Source organism: Motacilla alba, chromosome 1 (assembly GCF_015832195.1).
Source record: "Motacilla alba alba isolate MOTALB_02 chromosome 1, Motacilla_alba_V1.0_pri, whole genome shotgun sequence".
Lineage (NCBI taxonomy): Eukaryota > Metazoa > Chordata > Aves > Passeriformes > Motacillidae > Motacilla > Motacilla alba.
This window is the reverse complement of record NC_052016.1, coordinates 8,357,698-8,376,455: the sequence shown is the minus strand read 5'-3', so window position 1 is coordinate 8,376,455 and position 18,758 is coordinate 8,357,698. Positions and strand designations below refer to the sequence as shown.

The 18,758-nt window shown below is 44.8% G+C and overlaps 2 protein-coding genes across 3 annotated transcripts in view; one reads left to right on the top strand and one right to left on the bottom strand.

Moving 5' to 3' along the window:
- The window catches only part of EVA1C (eva-1 homolog C), a 36,655-nt gene extending 26,104 nt beyond the window's left edge, over window positions 1-10,551 (top strand). The window contains exons 5-8 of one of the 2 annotated variants that reach the window (XM_038124509.1): window positions 791-934; window positions 4,206-4,277; window positions 4,921-5,013; window positions 5,848-10,551. In XM_038124509.1, coding sequence (XP_037980437.1) covers window positions 791-934; window positions 4,206-4,277; window positions 4,921-5,013; window positions 5,848-6,248 — 710 coding nt within the window. In that variant the 3' untranslated portion in view covers window positions 6,249-10,551. The remainder of the gene's footprint in view (window positions 1-790; window positions 935-4,205; window positions 4,278-4,920; window positions 5,014-5,847) is intronic. The other variant, XM_038124583.1, reaches the window with a different exon arrangement.
- Window positions 10,552-10,704: 153 nt separating this feature from the next.
- CFAP298 (cilia and flagella associated protein 298) lies at window positions 10,705-17,652 on the bottom strand. The gene is made up of 7 exons (XM_038124709.1): window positions 17,325-17,652; window positions 16,085-16,252; window positions 14,863-14,930; window positions 13,111-13,269; window positions 12,647-12,778; window positions 11,193-11,288; window positions 10,705-11,103 (listed from the first exon to the last, which is right to left on the bottom strand). Exons 1-7 carry the CDS (start codon window positions 17,461-17,463, stop codon window positions 10,993-10,995), a joined length of 873 nt encoding a protein of 290 aa, XP_037980637.1. The 5' UTR covers window positions 17,464-17,652; the 3' UTR covers window positions 10,705-10,992.
- Between the last annotated feature and the right edge of the window lie 1,106 nt (window positions 17,653-18,758).

Genomic DNA, 18,758 nt, shown 5'->3' with positions numbered 1-18,758 from the left:
AAGTATTACGTTCTCCAAACTTGTCCCTTCTGCATCCTTTCTCTTCAGAAACCAAAACTGTGGGGTGTTTTTTGCTTTGTGGTTGGAGTTTAGCACATGTGGATACAGAGAACTTAATCACATTTAGAGACATTCTTTTTTTTAAAGCAGAGTGTGACTCACACACTTTCCCACTCAAATAATTTCGGCTCCAGTGCAAAACCCATTATTGGAAGCCACATGTTTCCCTGGTTAAATATTGAGCCCATTTTGACCTCTTCATAGTAAATCAAAAGCTACTTTTTAATACCCTGAACTTCCCTGTAACCTGAGCTGTTGCAACACATAAAAACTGATCTCACCTGACTTGAACTGAACTTGGATATCCAATCGACTCATCTCAGTAACCCAGGGCCGAGAAACAGACTTGGAAGCAGCAATTCATTTCTCTTGATTTGAGATGGCATAGATGGAGAGCTATTTGGATGTGCTTATTTTTTCAAACACATCCTGAATGGAACATTGAGACCTTACATTGGGCACCTGTTTGGAGCTTGATGAGACTCTTTCTGCACCCTTAGTATGCACCTGTAAGGCAACATGGGAGAGTTACCTCGCTGCAAGTTCACATTTTTATTGCAGCTGACTTCCTTGCATTGACAAATCTTAATATTTAACCCTGAAGTCCTGCTAAGGCGAAGTTGCACCCGAGATCAGGTGCAGATTTGTATCTCTAGTCATGCATCCAGCAGCTCTCATTTCAGATAACACGAGGGTGTTGTATATTTATTGTATGTATTTTTCCTTTCAGACTGTTTGTCTTACACAGCGCTGGAAGTGTTATCAAAAAGGTGTTATGGGAAACAGAGATGCAAAATCATTGTCACTAGTCAGGATTTTGGAAGTCCGTGCCTACCTGGAGTGACAAAATACCTAAATGTCAGCTATGCATGTGGTAAGAGCAAACGCACAATCATTTTCAAGCCCTCATTTCTGCTTGCAGAGACACACACATGTCCACATCTGGGCACTGAGCCTTCCTAAATATCCATTTCCCTTTAACACAGGCAGTTTGTGGCACAGCCATAGAAAATACATGAACAACCCCCTGGGCACAGCAGCACCTAACAAAGACTCTGGCATTAAGGGGGGTTTGCTATAAAAAATGCAACTGACCATAAAATACCAACTATGTAGTTCAATATTTTTGAGAAATACTATCAAGATAAGAGTTTGTTCCACAGAGCTCACCTGCAACAGAGCTAGGAAGAATAAACTGGCATTGCCTGGCATCAGTGCAGGTAAAACAGTCCAGCATAATTGAAGCACTGTGTACAAGCCCAGTCCTGAAACCTGATTCATGCGAGTACATCCACAGCTTCTCCCTCACAGAGGGGTTTCCTTTCTCATGGAAAGGGAAGTGAAGGTTTATGAAAAGTAAAGGTTTGAGGTTATACATCCCTTGCAGGACTGAAAAGTACTTCAGCTCATTCCTCAAACAAGAGGGAACAGTTTTTCCATATTGTTTGCTATAGATTAATATAATTTCATAAGAGGCAAGCAGAATTGCCTGAAATACTTCAATAGGAGCAGCTCCACAGGTACATACTGCACAGTCCTTTGGCTGCATCGCTAGTGAGTGGTGGTCAAAGGGCACAGGCTACCTGAGACATGCTTTTAAGAACAACAGTGTAAGATTGATGGCCAGATCACCTCTACCTGAAGATCAGAGGAAAATGAGCCCCAAGAGATTTTCAGTCTCCCCAGGAATTGGTTTGTCAGCTATGAAAGGTGGTGCAGTAATTCAGCTTCCTATTATTGGAGATCTGGGAATCTGCCATTGGACCAATACATTATATTATTGTGCAGCTGCCTTTATGAATGAGCTAATGTAATTGTCTCTAATTAGCAGGAGCATAATTACAAGAAGTCATTCCTCTTTGCATGTCTGTGTACCAGAAAAGCAGAGTGAGTTTGTTTGCACTGGAATTATGCATTCTGTTATTTAGGGATGTGGTTTTGCAAAAACACGTGGGCAACAAATAGTGTTCTTTTGTGTTGCTGGCACATTTGGAAGAGTTTTTCTTCTGCCAAATCTTACTGGGCTGTGCAACCTGAAGCATTAGCCAATGATTTGCAGATCCGATTATTTTACAGATCATCTAATGAACACGGGAAGAATTTCAGAATGTTCCAGAATGACAGTTTCCATTCATTCTCCTCACTAGAGGACGCCTGCTAATCTGATGCTTCCCAAGATAATGCAAATAGATCTCCCCCTATAGTGACAGGAACTCAGCAGAGCAGTTTTGTTCTCAGGGCTGTGCCACACTTCAAAGTATTTCTGCCATGATCAGGAGTGTGAAAAAACCCCATACTCCCCACCCAGTGGTCAGCAGCTGTTTAGGGGTAGCGTGTCTGGCTGCATTCTTACACTTGCAGTTCATTCCTGACAGTAAAAACATGACAGGAGCTGGGAGGTGCTGGTTTCCTGAAGTGTCAGTGCCCCCAGCGATCTGCTCAGCATCATCTCCTGTCTGCACGAGGGGGGACCTCCTGGCTCTTGCTGAGCCTGTCCTTCAGGATCAGGGAATCCTCTCTCAGGAAACAAGGCACCTGCAGCCCCGTGGTGTTTCGCACTCCGCGGATGCCAGCGTCCCTTTGTGGGCTGCCTTTGGCAGTCTGTAGGAGGTGACTGATTCCTACTTGCCAAAGTAGTGCTGGCACAAGTTGTAATACAGATGTGATCATCTTAATAAAAATTCCTATCCTGGTCCCATCTGTTCTGTTCAGCAACCTGATGTAGCCTATACCAGTCAAAGTCCTTGCATCTGAAAGATACCATAATGAAAACAAGCAGTGCCAGCAGCCAGGGGCTCTTAGTGTCCATGCCATTTTGAATTAAACATTCCCCTGCAATAAATATTTGAATGGCATAGGGGAAAAGAGGAAGCGAAGCCCTGGGGAGCTCCCCCTAGGAGGCGGAACATCAGCACAGGTGACGGAGTCCCAGGCCATGTGACACAAGTTTTGCACTGGAGAAGGTGCATCCTCCCGGGATGTTGTTCACCACACAGGCATGTTGTTCAGAACAGACAGGCCTGCAAATGCAGACTGCAGGCTGGAAACAGTCCTGCTCCCTGTCTGCCCCACACACCAAGGAAAGTATTCTGCCGCTGAAAAACAGCTACAAACTACCACGAGGTACAAGACAAAATAGAAATGACCTTATTTACCCTGTATCTGTTTGCCTTCCACTGCAAACAGGAGCTAAGACTCCCAGAAGGATTCCTTCATCAGGAAAGGAAACAGCTCTGACTTTGAGCCCACACAGAAAGAAAAGTTCTGCTCAGAAAGAAATGCTATTTTTAGTTTTTTTCCAAGCGAAAACTATGCTAAGCTGCAAACCTCAGTCTCCTCTGTTCCATTTAACTCTCTCAACACTATCTCTTGGCAAATGTTTCTATGTGGGACAGAGGTGAGTGTCATACTTGAAATTTCTTCCTTTTTTACCCCACCACCAGTCTGAAAATCAGTCAATCTGCCTTCACATAGTACAGGAACAGGTGCCAAGATCTGGGTGGTTGAAGGCCCCATTCATCCATTACAGAATATGTGAACTCTCAATGCCTGGACAATGCACCTACTTATAGTTCGTCTAATTACTTGAAGAAGACTGTGAACACTTATCAAGGGAATAAAATAATTAAATGAGAAAGATGTAGCTCATTTATTCCCCTCCTCCCCAGCTTCCTCAGCAACTGTCCATCTCAGAAGCTTAACAAATGACATCGCACAAGACTTCAAACATTTATCTTAGAACGACAGTGAATTATCCTCATCCAAACCCAGTATCTAGATGCAACTTAGCATCTGGCTGTAGGCCAGTTTATGCTGAATTTAGAGGCCAATTTTGTCTCCATCCACTGGCTGGCACACCCTTGAGGGGCTGAAAACAAGGGGCAGGTTGCCAGGCTGTATGGAGATGCACTGATGTTCCTGGAGGAGGCTGGTGAGTGAATCCAGTCACAGGCCCAGAGCTGCCCAGACTTTACATGAACCACACAATCATTAACGTTGGAAAAGACCTCCAAGATCGAGTCCAACCTTCAATACCACTGTCAGAAACCCAGTTAACAAACCCAAGGTTAGCAGTGGGATTCGTAATTAACTGGGGAGAGGGTTCTTAAAATTAACAGAACACAATTTATCTTTTGTCTTTGCAGTTCCTAAATTTATCCTCACGGCAGTCAACCCCCTGGTCCCTGATAACAAGTCTTCCATCAAACAGAGCGATGGTATGTACCACCACAGACACAGGGTTTGGGATGAAGTAGTGGAACCCCTGCTGAAAGAGCTGCTCTTCCCGCTGGAGAGCACAGGACAGGGTGGGAGTGGGATGTGAACACAGTCCTGCAGTCACGGCAAAGCTGCGGGAACAGCGACCTGCTCAGCCTGCCCGGAGCCAGCATGCTGGGAAGAGTAAAAGTGAAATTGTAGCTGTTTCAGGGTGGAGAATCTTTTACAAGTTATGCCAACACCACCTCTTCTCCAAGGCCACAAAGTTAAGGATGAGGCTGATGCATGTCCCCAGTAACAGGACCACATGGCCTGGTTGGGCTGGGAAGGCCACTGGAGAACTGTGAAGCTTCATGAAGTAAAATTATTCCAGAAATCCCACTGGGAATAGGCACAAGGGGTTTCACTTGGCAACAGACTCTTTTAAATGAATTTGCCATTTTCTAGATGTTTGATATTTTCAATAATTTGTTAATTATACTTCATTTAACTTATCAACCATTGCTTGATCTAGTGTTCTGCAGTTCCTTCAGCACAGCATTGGTCTGCCTGTGTTTTGGGTGGACTTGTTAGGTGGAAAGTTACTGGGTGAATATCAATTTAGTAGCTTCATTGAATTTATTTTACCTCCTCGTGTCACAGGTGTCGACCTTGATCCAAGGGAATCGAGACTTCCAAAGAAAGATGGAACTATTGTTAGCTCTAACTACTTGGCTACTTTTGCATACATTAGAGGTAGGAAAATGAGGCTGAGATTGTTTGGCTCACCAGATCATGGCATTGTGGGAAAAGGGAGGATCAACTCCAAAGGTTACAACAAGTAATCCCATGTTTATGGTAATGATATTATTACAATATAATCACCATCTTGTGGATGAGACAATCACAGCATAGTAGATATTTAGGGAATATTCCTCGCCTTGAAGGATTCAAACTCTCTTAGCAACTGCAGCCAAGATATTTTTCAATTTTGGATGGGAACTCTTGGTTGTTCAGTACTTTTGAAAACCTGGCCCTGACCTGTGAGAGCAGTGGAGACATCCATCTTTGGAAATGTTGGGTTGCACACATACATGGATCATCAAGGAGTAACAAAAAAAGCAAAAAGCCATCCCAAACCTGCTGTGAGACAAAGCAGGTTCTGTGACTTAGCAACACTAAAGTGCAAGGGAAGAAAAGTGTTCCCTCCTCAGCCTGGCCTGGAGATGCTGCCGAGGCCCTGCAGAGCCCAGAGTCACTCTTCTCATGCCCCCTGTTCGTGAGGGCAAGGCCCGTGTTGGCAGGACGGCTGGAAAGACCAAACAAGGTGTGCAGAGTTCTGGTAGCTGGCTGACAACAGCACTGAGCTGCCCATAAAGGGCTGGGCTCATGTTGTTATTTTACAGTGTTATAACCAGAATGGATTTTTGCCCAGCAGTTTGGAGAGGCAGAGCTGGCAGGGTTGGGCTGTGAGTGTCGGGAGGTTTGGGTGCCCTGTGGCTATGGAACACTGCGGGAATGGCTGCTGAGGGTTTGTAACCAGCCTTGACAATTTGTACAGTGATTAACCTCTGGCCTTCTTGCCTGCAGATCACCCTGAAAGAGTCGCTCTCCTGTTTGTGTCCAGTGTTTGTGCGGGATTAATCCTCACGCTGTGTGCCTTAGTGATCTGCGTGTTGTGTCCTGGTGACATTCGGAAACTGCACAGGAAGAGGGATCAGCTCGTCCCAGAGAGTGCCAGAGCCTACAGGAGCAGTGAGCAGGAGGAGGAGGAGGAAGAGGAGGGGGAGGATTCCTCCCTTTCAAACACCCAGGAGGAGACAGACGGACTTTACAGACCTTCTTACTCAGGTTATAACTCAGCAGAGGCAGCGGAACTGGCCGAAAGGATTGAGCGCAGGGAGCAGATCATACAGGAAATTTGGATGAACAGTGGTTTGGATATGACACCCCCTAGAAATATGAACACATTTTATATTAATGAACAATAAATGGCTTATTTTGGATGACACTCTACCCCTTTTTTTTAAAAAAAAAATGTACCTTCTGTGAAGGAACATTTGTATCAGTGAATATAATTATTTGTGAAATAAAAAGAAATATATACAATAAAAAGAGGGTTTCATACCCTTGACTGTCTATAAATGCTTCTGTGAAAAACAGTCTACAGTTTTAACTCGTGGTACAGATTACTTTACACTGTAATTTACAGTTTCACTGTAACTGCCAAATGCATGTTTAGGAATATTAAAAAAGGTGGAAAATATTTAATCAGATGTATTCAACCATCAGAACAGACCTGCCCAGATGTGCTCCTGCTGCTACCTGTGCTGGCAAATCTGTGAAGGACAAGCTTCAAAATGGCTGCTGCTTTCATAAAAGACTCTCAAAGTTGCCACACGCTAAGAATACTTTACTTAAGGGAAACACTGGGTCCATTTTTCTGATCCTAAAGCATGGTTAGAGCCAGCACTTGAATGCAGGTCACATTCTCAGGATTTTTTATCAGTTCACAATCTTCACTTGAAAATTGTTAGACTAGTCAGATTTGGTTTCAGTTGGAGAGAAAATTAAATCAGTAATGTATCTAAGCTGAAACCAGAACAGCCTTCCTGTCTTAAAAATGTCTCCAGTATTTTTGCTGCAGCCCACAGGGAATTTACTGAACAAAAGGAGGAAAAATGTCACTTCCTACTGGTAATACTTCATGGGTTCACTGTGCTTCCCCACTTAGATGCCGTGTGCCCAGGTAGAGTGTAGTATGAAACACTTGGAAAGAAAACAGTGACGTGGCTTGTCATTTCCTGCTGATACAAAGTCAAATTAATCCTGGAAAAACTTTAAAGGGAGGAAGGGAGCTTGCTCAGATGACTAAGGCACAATCCTGTGCTCAACTGGAAAAATCTCACCAGCAACTAGCATCCTATCAGCGGAAGGAAGAGAGGCTAAGGAGATGGACGGAGGGTTGAGGTCACCCAGAGCACTGGGAAACTGCAGGAGAGGCCGGGCACAGCCCAAGAGCCTGGCTGCAATCCCGCTGCTCCCCTGCTCTCCCCTCTCAGTAGGAAATTGTCATAGCCTGTGCTGTGCACAATACTGATTAACAGGTTTAGGTCTGGAGAAGCCCTTGCCTTGGTCCTGAGGGTGGAAGAAGGCAAGTTTGCCTTTGGAGAAGGCCCTGGGCCAGATCTGGCTCCTTCCTCCCAATTCACGGGGCAGGTGCCACCCATTTCCCATCAGATCTAAAGGGACTGATCTACATCCCAACAATTCCTCCTGCTGACAAACCACACTAGTGAAAAAAAACCTGATCCTCTTCTTTTTATGGAGGGGGCTGGGCTCTGGCCTGCAGGGCTGAGGGCAGGGGCCCCTGCTCTCATGGGCTCCCCGAAACTCTGAGTTCTGGTGATACTCCCTTCTGGAGGGCCTGAGGCCCACAGGCCAGCTGATCTCCAGCTGATCTTCTTTGGAAGTTATCTGTCTGGCAGTTAATGTTTATAGTCATTAAAATTTGTGCATTTTCTTCCCTCATTTTTTATTGGGAAGCCTCAGTGGGGTTTCAGCCCATAAGCAGACACCCTAACAAAAGCTGGGAGTTACCTTTCCTTCAGACTTCACTTAAGACAAGGTAAAGTCAGCATGCCCTAGTGGTGGCCACCTGGAGAACACCTGGTCCAGCCAGAGATGGGACTCCACAACCCTTCTGGGCAACCTGTGCCAGTGCTCAGCCACCCCCAAAGTGACAAAATGTTCCCTGATGTTCAGAGGGACCCTCTTGTGTTTCACTTTGCCTTTGCTCCTGCCACTGGGCACACAGGTGCTTTCCCCACTTTGTTCACTTCATCCACACCTCTGTCCATCTGATACCTCTCATTGGGACTCCCAGCTGAAACCAGGGTCTTCACTCCTGGTGGCAAAACAACTGCAGTGGCAGCAGATCAGCAGAAACCAGTTTGCAGCTTAGAAGTTATTCCCTTCCTTGGGGCAAAGCGTTTCGCTTTTCCCAACTCCCAGTCCTCTCCTTGCTTTTGCACCCTTGGAGGAAAAAGACATTTTACATTGAAATAGTGATTTAACTGATGATCTGATCCCCTCCTGACTTTCCTCCCTGCCTGCCACCCCTCACCAGCAGGCAGACAATAAGAAATTCCTCCAGGTGCCAGAGGAGCGTCTGCTTCCCAAGATGGAGCATTTCACAGACACTGGGAATGTGTTTTGAGGGGAAAAAAAAGTGCCATGCTTAATAATGCATGCCTGTTTAAATGGATCCTCAAACATTGTGACAGACCCTGTCCAAACCCCAGCACCAGGAGCAACTCAGCAGGGCAGGGGAGCAGCTTTTGCTCCAGGCTGGGAGGTGAAGCTTCACTCAGGATCTGTTCCTTTGACTGAGCTATTTATAGGTCTGCATTTGAGTTGCTATTTTATTCTTTTTGCATAAACTTTCCAAGTCTAATTGGAGATAACTGTCAATTAGTGGTTCACCTCATTTCCAAATACTCACTGTTGACAGCAGTCTAAGAGTCAGAATGAAGATAAACATAGAAAAACCTGATAAACAGACATGGAATTATTTGGATCTTTCTGAAACAACACCCAAAGTATCCAGCAGACAAAGGAGAAAATTAATGAGGTATGCACTTCTCTGTCCCAAGCCCTAAAACACCAGCAGCTGAAGTGCCATAGCTGGAATCTTTCCAGGCTGAGGGCTGAGGTATCCACAGGGAGGGTGCCTTGAGGCAGCAGCAGCAGCAATGCTATGGGAAGGACACTCAGGGCTGGCTGTGGGAAGGAGTTTCAGCAGGAATATCCTTGCAATTTCCCAGAAGAGCAGCCTAAGGAGAAAGTACTGCAAAGGAGAGCCAGCAAGTTGTTTGGATTAATTGGTTTGTGCCCCACACACAGCTGTGGGCATGACACACATCTGGAAATTACATGACCCAGCATCAACATCTGAACTTGCTGGAAGGCAACATGCAGTGCTGGTGTGGCTGTTTGAACTCCCCACTCCTGCCTTGAAATCAGCCTCAAGTTTGTCGCCAGGAACGCTGGGTGAGGTTGCAGGAAGCAATAAATAAATCCTTCCAATTCCTGGGTGAGGCAGAGAATGGAGCAATGTGGGAAAGCAAAACCGTGAAAAGAAAAGGAATAAAACCAGGTGTGGGAACCATATCCATTCATCAGGATGGTGCTATGGCCACAAAACAAACATTTTAGCAATGTTCTGCTGTGTGCCTCCTTTGAGAGAGAATGGATTTTCTCTGTGGAAGGGTACAGCTACTCTCAAACTTCCGAAAATCTTGTAAAACTTCCAAACTTCTTGTAAGTGCTTTAGAAGAAAGACAAAATGCTTTTGCAAAGTTGCAAATCTATGTGTGGTGTTTCTATCTTATTATCTCCATGGACAGTTAAATACCCAAAGGCTTACCCAAAGGGTTCCAAGTACTCTTTAATCACCTTCCAGTGAATTCATTCAATTTCAGCCACAACAAATAAATCCAGCAGATCCACAAACACTGTTGTGAGAACTCCAAAAAGGATCAGTGCTGAAAGTTTGCTCAGCTAAAGAAAAAACCAGCACCAATTACAGCAGAGAACAGCAGTCAAAGAGGTGCAGAATCTGTGTTAAGTATTTCCGATGCCTGCTTTTTCCTTGCTTTCAGAGAGGAAATGAGATTATTATAAGCTCCAGGACACTGATTTTCCTCTTAGGAAGTAGAGGAACAAAGTGTTTTTTCAAAAACCTTTTCTGCCATGTGAAATAATTCCAAATAAATTTTAAATTAAAAATATTTGAAGTTTTTCAACTCAGAAGTGCTGATTTTTCTTTTTGTAAAAAGTCATGTTACTGTAAAGTTGAGATTCAAGAAAAACTACCAGACACCAAACTTCCCTGAAAGAAAAAAAAAAATCAGTGATTGAAGCACAACCACCATTAATAGTTCACTGAATAGCATTCATTACCTGTTCTGCATCCAACTTCAAGCTGCAAGTTCAGCACTTGATCGGTGTCTCTTCAACCATACTAATACAGAAAATTATGATGATTTTTTTACTTCCATCCTAAAAGAGCTGGTCCTATTAAACTTGGGTTTATCCAATCTACCTGCAAATGATGCTTATTTTTGTATACAAATTACTGCCAACCTCTATATACCAGCAAGAAAAACTAAACCCGAAGAATAAAAATTAAGCACGAGGATGTTACAAGTGTTTAGATAAAAACACTTCCTTTAAATGATTATTAAGAGGTTAACTCATCTCAAAATGACAGTTTGGAAATAGCTATGTTGAAATGTGAACAAGCACATAAAAAAACCTTAATTCTCCCTGGATTAGTCAGGTGAAACTGATTTCCTATAAAATAAATTACTTTCTCCAGAGCACACCATCTCATAGCAATGCAAGAATGAGAAGAGAGTATAAAGACCACTCTGAACAACACCAAACATTCCAGTGCATATTTACTACATCTCTTACCTATGAAACAGATTGACATTTCCATACCCAAATTACAAGTTTCTAATAAAATACCAAACGTCAAGAGAATCTGTTCATTTCTTTGCAGAGGAAAGTGCTGCTGCAGTCACAGAGAAATATGAACATTTATTGAACATCTAAGGCCACAGAAGTGACAATTTCAGCTGCTATCTGAAGAATCTACCACACACAACACAACTCCCTGCTTCAAACAAGAGCATCAACCAAGCAGCTTAAGAAGGGGTTTGCAGAGCTTCATCTTGGACCCCATTTGATGTCTTTTACACCGTGAAATTGCCTTTTCAGAGCATGGTTGTCTGCCCACTCAGCATTTAGAAACGAGTCGTCGTCCTCCTCCTCCAGTTTCTGTGGCAGAGAGGGGAGGGAGGCAGTGAGGGACGCAGCCTGAGCTCTGCTGGAGCAGCCCAGCTCTCGGGCACCAAAGGAACACTTACCTTCAGCTCCTCCTGCTTCCTGTAGTAGTACAGCATCATCTCTTTTTGCTCCTCATGGCTGATCACAGGCTCCCGCCCCGGAGCTCCTTGTCCTTTCTGGAAGGGAAATTGTAAATGTTGCTGATGGCATTTGTGATACCAAGGAGAAGCTGCTATACAAAGACCTCAAAAACCTTTCTTCAGACAACTGGATTGCTCAAATTTAATAAGGTCCCTCAGGACAGGAAAAGAAATGCTGAGAAACTGTGGCTGCATTCATAAAACCACAGAATGGTTTGGGTTGGAAGGGACCCTGAAGATCATTTAATTCCATCCCTCTTCCGTGGGCAGGGACACTTTCCACTAGACCAGGTTGCTCCAAGCCCCATCCAACCTGGCCTTGGACACTTCCAGGGATGAGACAGCCATAGCTTCTCTGGGCACCCTGTGCCAGGGCCTCAGCACCCTCACAGGGAACAATTCTTTCCCAATATCCCATCCACCCCTGCCCTCTGGCAGTGGGAAACCTTTCCCCCTTGTGCCCAGTCCCCCAGGGTTATTTTTTCAAGTGAGGTTTATTTTTTCATCTCTGTATCTGAATCATGCTGTCAATTCTGTGGACATCAATGGAAGATGCAAATAGGATTAAGTCTATTTTACATAAATTTCCACTTAAAAGGATATAATAAATCTGTTTTAAGATCACTCTAGATATCTCTTTAGCTCCCCTACTAATATAGACACAGGATGGCAAAGGATTCAGTAAAGCAGGGAGGGAAATAAGGGAGTACAAACCACTATAAATAAAAGGAAATTTCTTATCCAGGCCACTGTGCCCCTGGAAGTAATGATGGACAAAGCAGCAAACACATGCTGCCAGCAACTGTAAGCACAGCATCTTGCGTGGAGATGGTGGATGCTCTCAAGAACAAACGGCGTCTGAGGCAGTTTGGGCAGAGAGGAACCCCTGTACTGCTCTTGCTCTCTGAGCAAGTCCTTCAAGTAATTAAACAGACAGCATTCCTGGGAGCCTACACTTCAGTGGCTATTGAGATGCCACACCATTTCCCAGTGACCCTGAGAGGAAAGAGAAACCAAATCTGGTATTCTAAATAAATCCCCTAAATCACCTGACTTACCTCTCAGGGATGCACCGCAGAACCCACTGCAGGTGGCAAGATTTGCCATAAAACTTGCCAGTTTGTATTTCCCCTTTAAATACCTCTTTGTTGTACTTCACAAAAACACTAAGGAGCAAGAAATATCAACTACGGTATGTAACTGACAGGCTAAAGGATTACTGAAGAAAAACTCAGAGTATAATCCATTCAAACCTTAAAACAGATGCACAGTTTTAAAATGCTCAAGCTGGAACTAATCTAATCCATTTTATACTCCTATGGATAGTTCTCTTCCACAGAGAACAGACAACCAAGGGTGAGGAACTTGTAGAGCCATCTCCCAGCAATACTCACTTTCTGAATCTTGACAATGATGGTTGTTTTCTCATTTTTGCCTACATAGTCAGAGAGCAACTTTGTTTCTTCTAACTGCTTTCCTGCCCACCATAACTGTGCTTCTGATTCTTTTATAACTTCAGTTCCAGCCTGTGACAAAATAAACAAGGTGAAGAGTTGGAGGGTGTTGTTTCTTGTTATTGTTGGTTTTTTTTTTCAAAAACAGATTTTTTTCAGGAAAAAAAATCTTTCTAGAATTCCTAACATGAAGTGTAATTTTACACTCTACTTCTACATCTTTCTCCTCATACTAATCTGTAGCATTTTTATTTATATTCCATGCAATCCTGATCTAATATAAACACTTTGGGCAATAAATTCTCCATACTGGAGGTGAAAACAACTTTCACTGATAAGAAGAAGAACAGCATAGGCTATGTTTAACCCAGGACTACATACAATGGGAATACATTACTGCATACATGAGTTCCCGACAAGTCTTCTTTATCTTCGAACTCCATCCTAATTGGATCATGTGGAGGCAATCCCATTGGATACACAATCATGACAGCCCCTCGGAGCTGCTCCAAGGCGTCTTTCACCGTCTCCATATTAACACACACATTGGCCTGAACTTGTTTCTGAAATACAGACAGGGATCATTGGCAATGCAAGCAAACCTGCAGAAAGAGTGGCCAATTCAAAGGTTAAGTGATGGGCTATCTGAGCAGAGCTAACTGGCTGCACGAAGATTTTAGGAGTGTGAATTTCCTCACTGGAATACTGACTTGGGAGTACATCTCTCACGTTTAGCCCCTCTGTTTAGCCTGCTTACGTGGGGTGGGGGAGAAAACAAGAAAGGGAGATCTTCACTGAACTGTGCAGGAGACAACTACCCGTGAACACAGGACTCAAACCAGGACACATGTGACCACAAATACCAGACAGGGGTGCTTTGGCTCCAAGCACTTGGGATTCATGAACGTGATTCAAGCCAGCAAAATTCAAGTGAGGGATGGAGAAGGGGTTTAAAACTTCAGAAAAAAAAATAGAGCACATGTGAGCAGAAGTGTAAAGCTTGGCAAGCTGCACAGCTCATGCAGACCACTGTAAGACTTGAGATAATTCCAGACCCTATTGCAAGGATAAAGGAGAAACATGACGCACCTGGGAGAAAAGAGATAAAGGTCTTTCCTGCAGATTTAACAGTTTCTTAAGTACTAAGGTAAGGCAATGTTGCCTCCTTGTGGACGTTCTTGATCTGGTTAACCGGCCAGTACAACCCCAAATACATAGGCATGTTTCTTCTTCTTTGTCATTATAAAGTGGCAAACCAAACAAACCACTTCCCAAACTATCCTTAACTCCTTTCATAAATATTACTAAATTTGTGTTTCAAAGTCATACAAAAGCTGAAACACCACACAGAGCACCTACAGATTCGGCAATGTGAATTTGAATGCCTGAGAGCACCATGCCCTCAGGACAAGCCTTGTGCTTGTCTTTGAACACACACACACACACACACACACACACACACACACACACACACACACACACACACACACACACACACACACACTCTCTCTCTCTCTCTCTCTCTCAGCAGCACTGAGCATGAGTGCAAGTGCTTGCCAAACCAAGCCTAACCCCTGCCCATGCCTGGAAGCATTCAAGACCAGGCTGGATTGAGCTCTCAGCAACCTGGGCTAGTGGAAGGTATCCCTCCCTGCCCATGGCAGTGGGGTGGGACTGGATGAGCTTTAAGGTCTCTCCCAAACCAAACCATCTGTGATTCTGTGATGATCCAAGAGATTAGAACACATTTTTCAATTAATTACACATAAAAGTGAAAAGACTTCATTAACTCTGAGAACAGCACAGAACACAGTTAATTTTTCACCAGAAAGCACGACAGGCATTCACCCAAAGAATACATCAATAGCAAATTGCAAGGATAAAGCTGAATGTGATTTAATCGTTCCACATGGGATCGGCTGCCAGCATTCCCTTAGAGTTTAGTACCTGATTCCTTAACCTGTTGAACCACCTGCCAAAAGCTTTAAAGAAAAACATTAACCAAAATGTCAAGTTTTATTAGACTATTCACATCACTTCATGGCATTTCTCAACAACTGTCAGCCCTTGCATTGAAAAAGCTCTGATTTTATTTAAGATGCCCAACTCCATAGCACTTATTAGGAAAGCCCCACACATCACTTGAGGGAACTTACCTTAGAGATTAATGCCTTGGCTTCTTCTATTGTCTTCTTTATAATTTGCTGCATTTTTTCATTTGGAGCTAAAAGTAAGAGACACATCTCACAGTCTATGCTTACTGAAAAGAAACCAAGCACATACCCTGTCCAGACTCCACTGTGAGCAAATGAAACAGTATTATATCATAAAGCAGGAGTTACATAGTTCATTCCTGTATTTCTTACTAACTTAAGAAATAAACAGTATTTTTCATGGGACAAACAAACTGACTTTTCCCAAAGACATGTGACTGGCATTTGCCCCATCCCTGGAAGTGTTCCAGGCCAGGCTGGACGGGGCTTGGAGCAATGTGGTCTAGTGGAAGGCGCCCTTGCCCATGGCAGGGGAGTGCAAGTGGATGAGCTTTAAGTTCCTTTCCAACCCAAACTATTCTGTGATTCCGTGATTCTATGATCTGGAACTTCATTTGGGACAAAGGTCCTCAGTAGAAAGCAACAATCATAATCCCATACCCTCCACAACAATCCAAGGCTCCTTCCCTGATGGACTACTGTGGGCTGTACTGGCAGACATGCTTTAACTGGGCATAACAGCTTGCAGCTCTCTGACTTGTCTTTTCTAATTAAAATCTCAACCTAACAACAAAGACAGTTTCGCAAATACACTGTACACTTCATTATCACGGTTATCTATTTCAATTGCTATAAAAAGCCTGTCCTCAAAAACAAAAATCCAGCTAAAGCATACTCATTCCCAGCTTATGTCCCACCCTGGTGCATCATTTGATGGCACTTGGTTTGGCTTACATGTACACACTGTTCAATCTCCTAACTTTGTCAATATCACAAGGCTAAACTCCCACTTACAAAAACATGCTCAGTGAATCTGAATCCCAGTCAATGAGAAAAAAGGAGAACTATTAGAAAAGCAACCTGTTAATGTATCTTGGAGTCCCTGGAAAAACCCAGTTCTCAAGCGTACATCTACAAATGGGGAGAGTAAACTGAGCTGGAACAGTCAAACTTGCTCCTGGGGATTGTTTATGTGCTGAAAAGAGATACTGCTCTTCAGGCTTGTTAATCAGCATTACCCCAGATTCTAACCCAAGACTGAATTCCTGTGTGTGGAACTTACAGTCTGGCTACCCCATTGCAGAATTAGGGATTTGTTGCTCCCTATTATATTACGGATTGTCTGTGTCTGAAGAGAAGGAAAAAGCATTGACATTTGACTTACCAAATCCATTTCTTCGCCCCATTTCATCCTTCCTGAAGACACTTCCACCACTTGGGACACACTTCTCTGCCCACTCATCCTTTAACTTCAGCTCTTCAATCTGCTCATCTGTCAGTCCTTGCATATTGTAAGGTAAGGAAATACCATGCTCTGCCAGCTCCTCCATCTCTTGAGGGTGTTTAGAGAACAAGATTGAAAGTCTCTGTTACTATAGTCCATTTACAAAAGCCTTTCACATGATGTACATGCAGGCAAAACTTACCCCTAGCTTTTCGCTTCTAAACAGGTAAGTATAGGGAATAAAGAATAAGGGCTATAAACACGCATATATCGATACAGATGGTGTAATTATGTGGAAATTTATACATTTTACGTACCCATAAAACAATGTAACAAATAACATGCACAGGGCTGTAAATCCTCATGGTACTAAAGGCCGCAAACCTTTTCTTTTTGGTATTTCTCTGGACAGATTTATTAAAATTTCAGAGCAGCATCAGTATGGCCTCAGACACCCCACAAACACTGTGGCTGTTGCACAGCAGGCATGGGCAGGCTGCACCCCCAGGTCAGGCTTACCTGACAGGAATCTCTGCTCTGACAGCCCCACAGCAGGGTGGGAAATGTTTTTTAAAGCTGCCTCAGAAGTGAAGTGAGCACTAATTCAGACATGTCACTGACCCCATGACATGGCAGGGGATGCTGGTGTTGGCCAGTATAACCTCACACACACGTCGGGGCACTGCTGGTCAGGAGGGAGCACTTCACAGCGCCCTGAAGGAGGATTCTGGACAAGGCCTAGAGCAACAGGGCAAGGGGAATGTCTCCAAACTGCCACAGGACAGGGTTAGATGTGATACCATGGAGAAATGTTTCCCTGTGAGGGTGCTGAGGCCCCTGGCACAGGGTGCCCAGAGAAGCTGTGGCTGGTCCTAAAACCCTAACAGTCTCCAAGGCCAGGCTGGACGGGGCTTGGAGCACCTGGGACAGCGGAAGGTGTCCCTGCCTGTGGCAGGGGTGGGACTGCGAGAGCTTTAAGGTCCCCCCCACACCAAACCATTCCGCGATACCCTTATTTAAGCAGCCGCTACGGGCACACGCAGCGGCAGAAGTTTCAGCGCTTTGCAGCGCCCTCACAAAACACCGAGGGCGGGAACGCTCACAGGACCCCGTTACGAGCGGAGGCGGCGCGTTGCCGTTGCCAGGAGCCGCTGCCGCCCGCCGCGGCCCCAGGCGGTACCTGAGCACAGCCGCTGCACCTTCAGCCGCCCGTTGTGGATGCGGGCGGCGAGCGGCGCCAGCTCGGCCAGGCGGGCGCTGCCCGGCGCCTCCAGCAGAAACTGGCTCTCGCCGCCGCGCTTGACGTGCAGCCGCACCATGGCCGGCCTCAGCAACGGAGCCGAGTCCCTGGATACCGGCGGCAGGCAGGGAGCGCGGGGAGCGGTCGCGCCCGCCGCTTCGGGAGGCCCTGAGGGGGCGGGGAGGCCGCAGGCGCCCCCGCCGGTAGCACCGGGATCCTTCGGGATCCGCCGGGAGGACGCTCCGGTGCCGCCGCAACGGCGCCTCCGCCGCTCCCGCCGCCGCTTCCCCTTCCGGGACCCCGTGAGGGCACGGGAGCCGCTTAAAGGGCCCGCGCGCCCCGCCCCGTCTTACTGCGTCTTACTAACTGCAGGTAAGGAGTTGAATTACCTCTTAAATTAATTGCTCTAATTAATCATCACCTATATCTATATCAGTTATAAGCAGTGGACTATTCTTAAATTACTCTCAGGCGGTATTTATCGAAGTTGTTACAAGCTACTTCTGTAGGGACAGCTTGGGAAAAGGCCTGAAACAGTCAGTTTAGAGAAACTAACTCTGATATTTCCAATGAACAAAGTCCGGGAGAGAAAGAGGGACTGGGGAGGTTGGACATCTAGAATGCAGAATTTATGGAGCACAAGTACACTGTGCAGAAAATAGCAGATAAAAACTCAGTATATGCACTGGAAATTTGCTACTAAAGGGAAAGATATAAAAAGACTAAAAAATGGACTAATTAGCATAAGAAGTGAGAAATCAATCACCAAAAAATGACAGAACACTAATTAATAAAGATAATGATGTAATTTAGAACCAATGAACATTAATGTCTTTGTTTTTTAAAAATGTATAAATAAGTGATAAAGTTCCACATCAGTGTGCGTGTGGAGGCCGAAATTTTGTCAGCCACACAGCCCCTGGCCAAGAATAAAGGAATGCCTGGCTTGCTGACACTAAAAAGACAGTTTGTAGAGAGTTTTATTCATCCTGATGATTTAGGAAGATTTGGTAACACAGAGAGGGGCACAGAGAGAGAATGACCACCCAGACCATAAGGGCGGGAATATTTCAGGCATACCTGGGTGTCCCGGGGGATACAGCCATGGACAGGTGAGCGAGAACACAGAGAGTCCAGGGACACGTGGGGAGTGGGTCTCACCTCCATCCCTCCATCCTCCGTTTTTTCAGAGCGTCTAGTGTTGCTCATTGCTCCCATCAACACATGGCAGGGCCTTACTACAGTTCATATATATATATATATATATATATATATATATATATATATATATATACACATACACACACATATATATATGTATAGACCCTGAAATTTTGGAGCACTCCCTGTGGTCCCCACAGTCCTGTGAAGTGC

Coding starts and splice junctions, on each gene's coding strand:
- CFAP298 (XM_038124709.1), bottom strand. CDS start 17,463: ATGGTGCGGCTGCACGTCAAGCGCGGCGGCGAGAGCCAGTTTCTGCTG. Junction 14,931..16,084: donor GGGGCGAAGAAATGGATTTG/GTAAGTCAAATG, acceptor TCTTACTTTTAG/CTCCAAATGAAAAAATGCAG. Junction 11,289..12,646: donor TCATTGTCAAGATTCAGAAA/GTGAGTATTGCT, acceptor TTTCCCTTCCAG/AAAGGACAAGGAGCTCCGGG.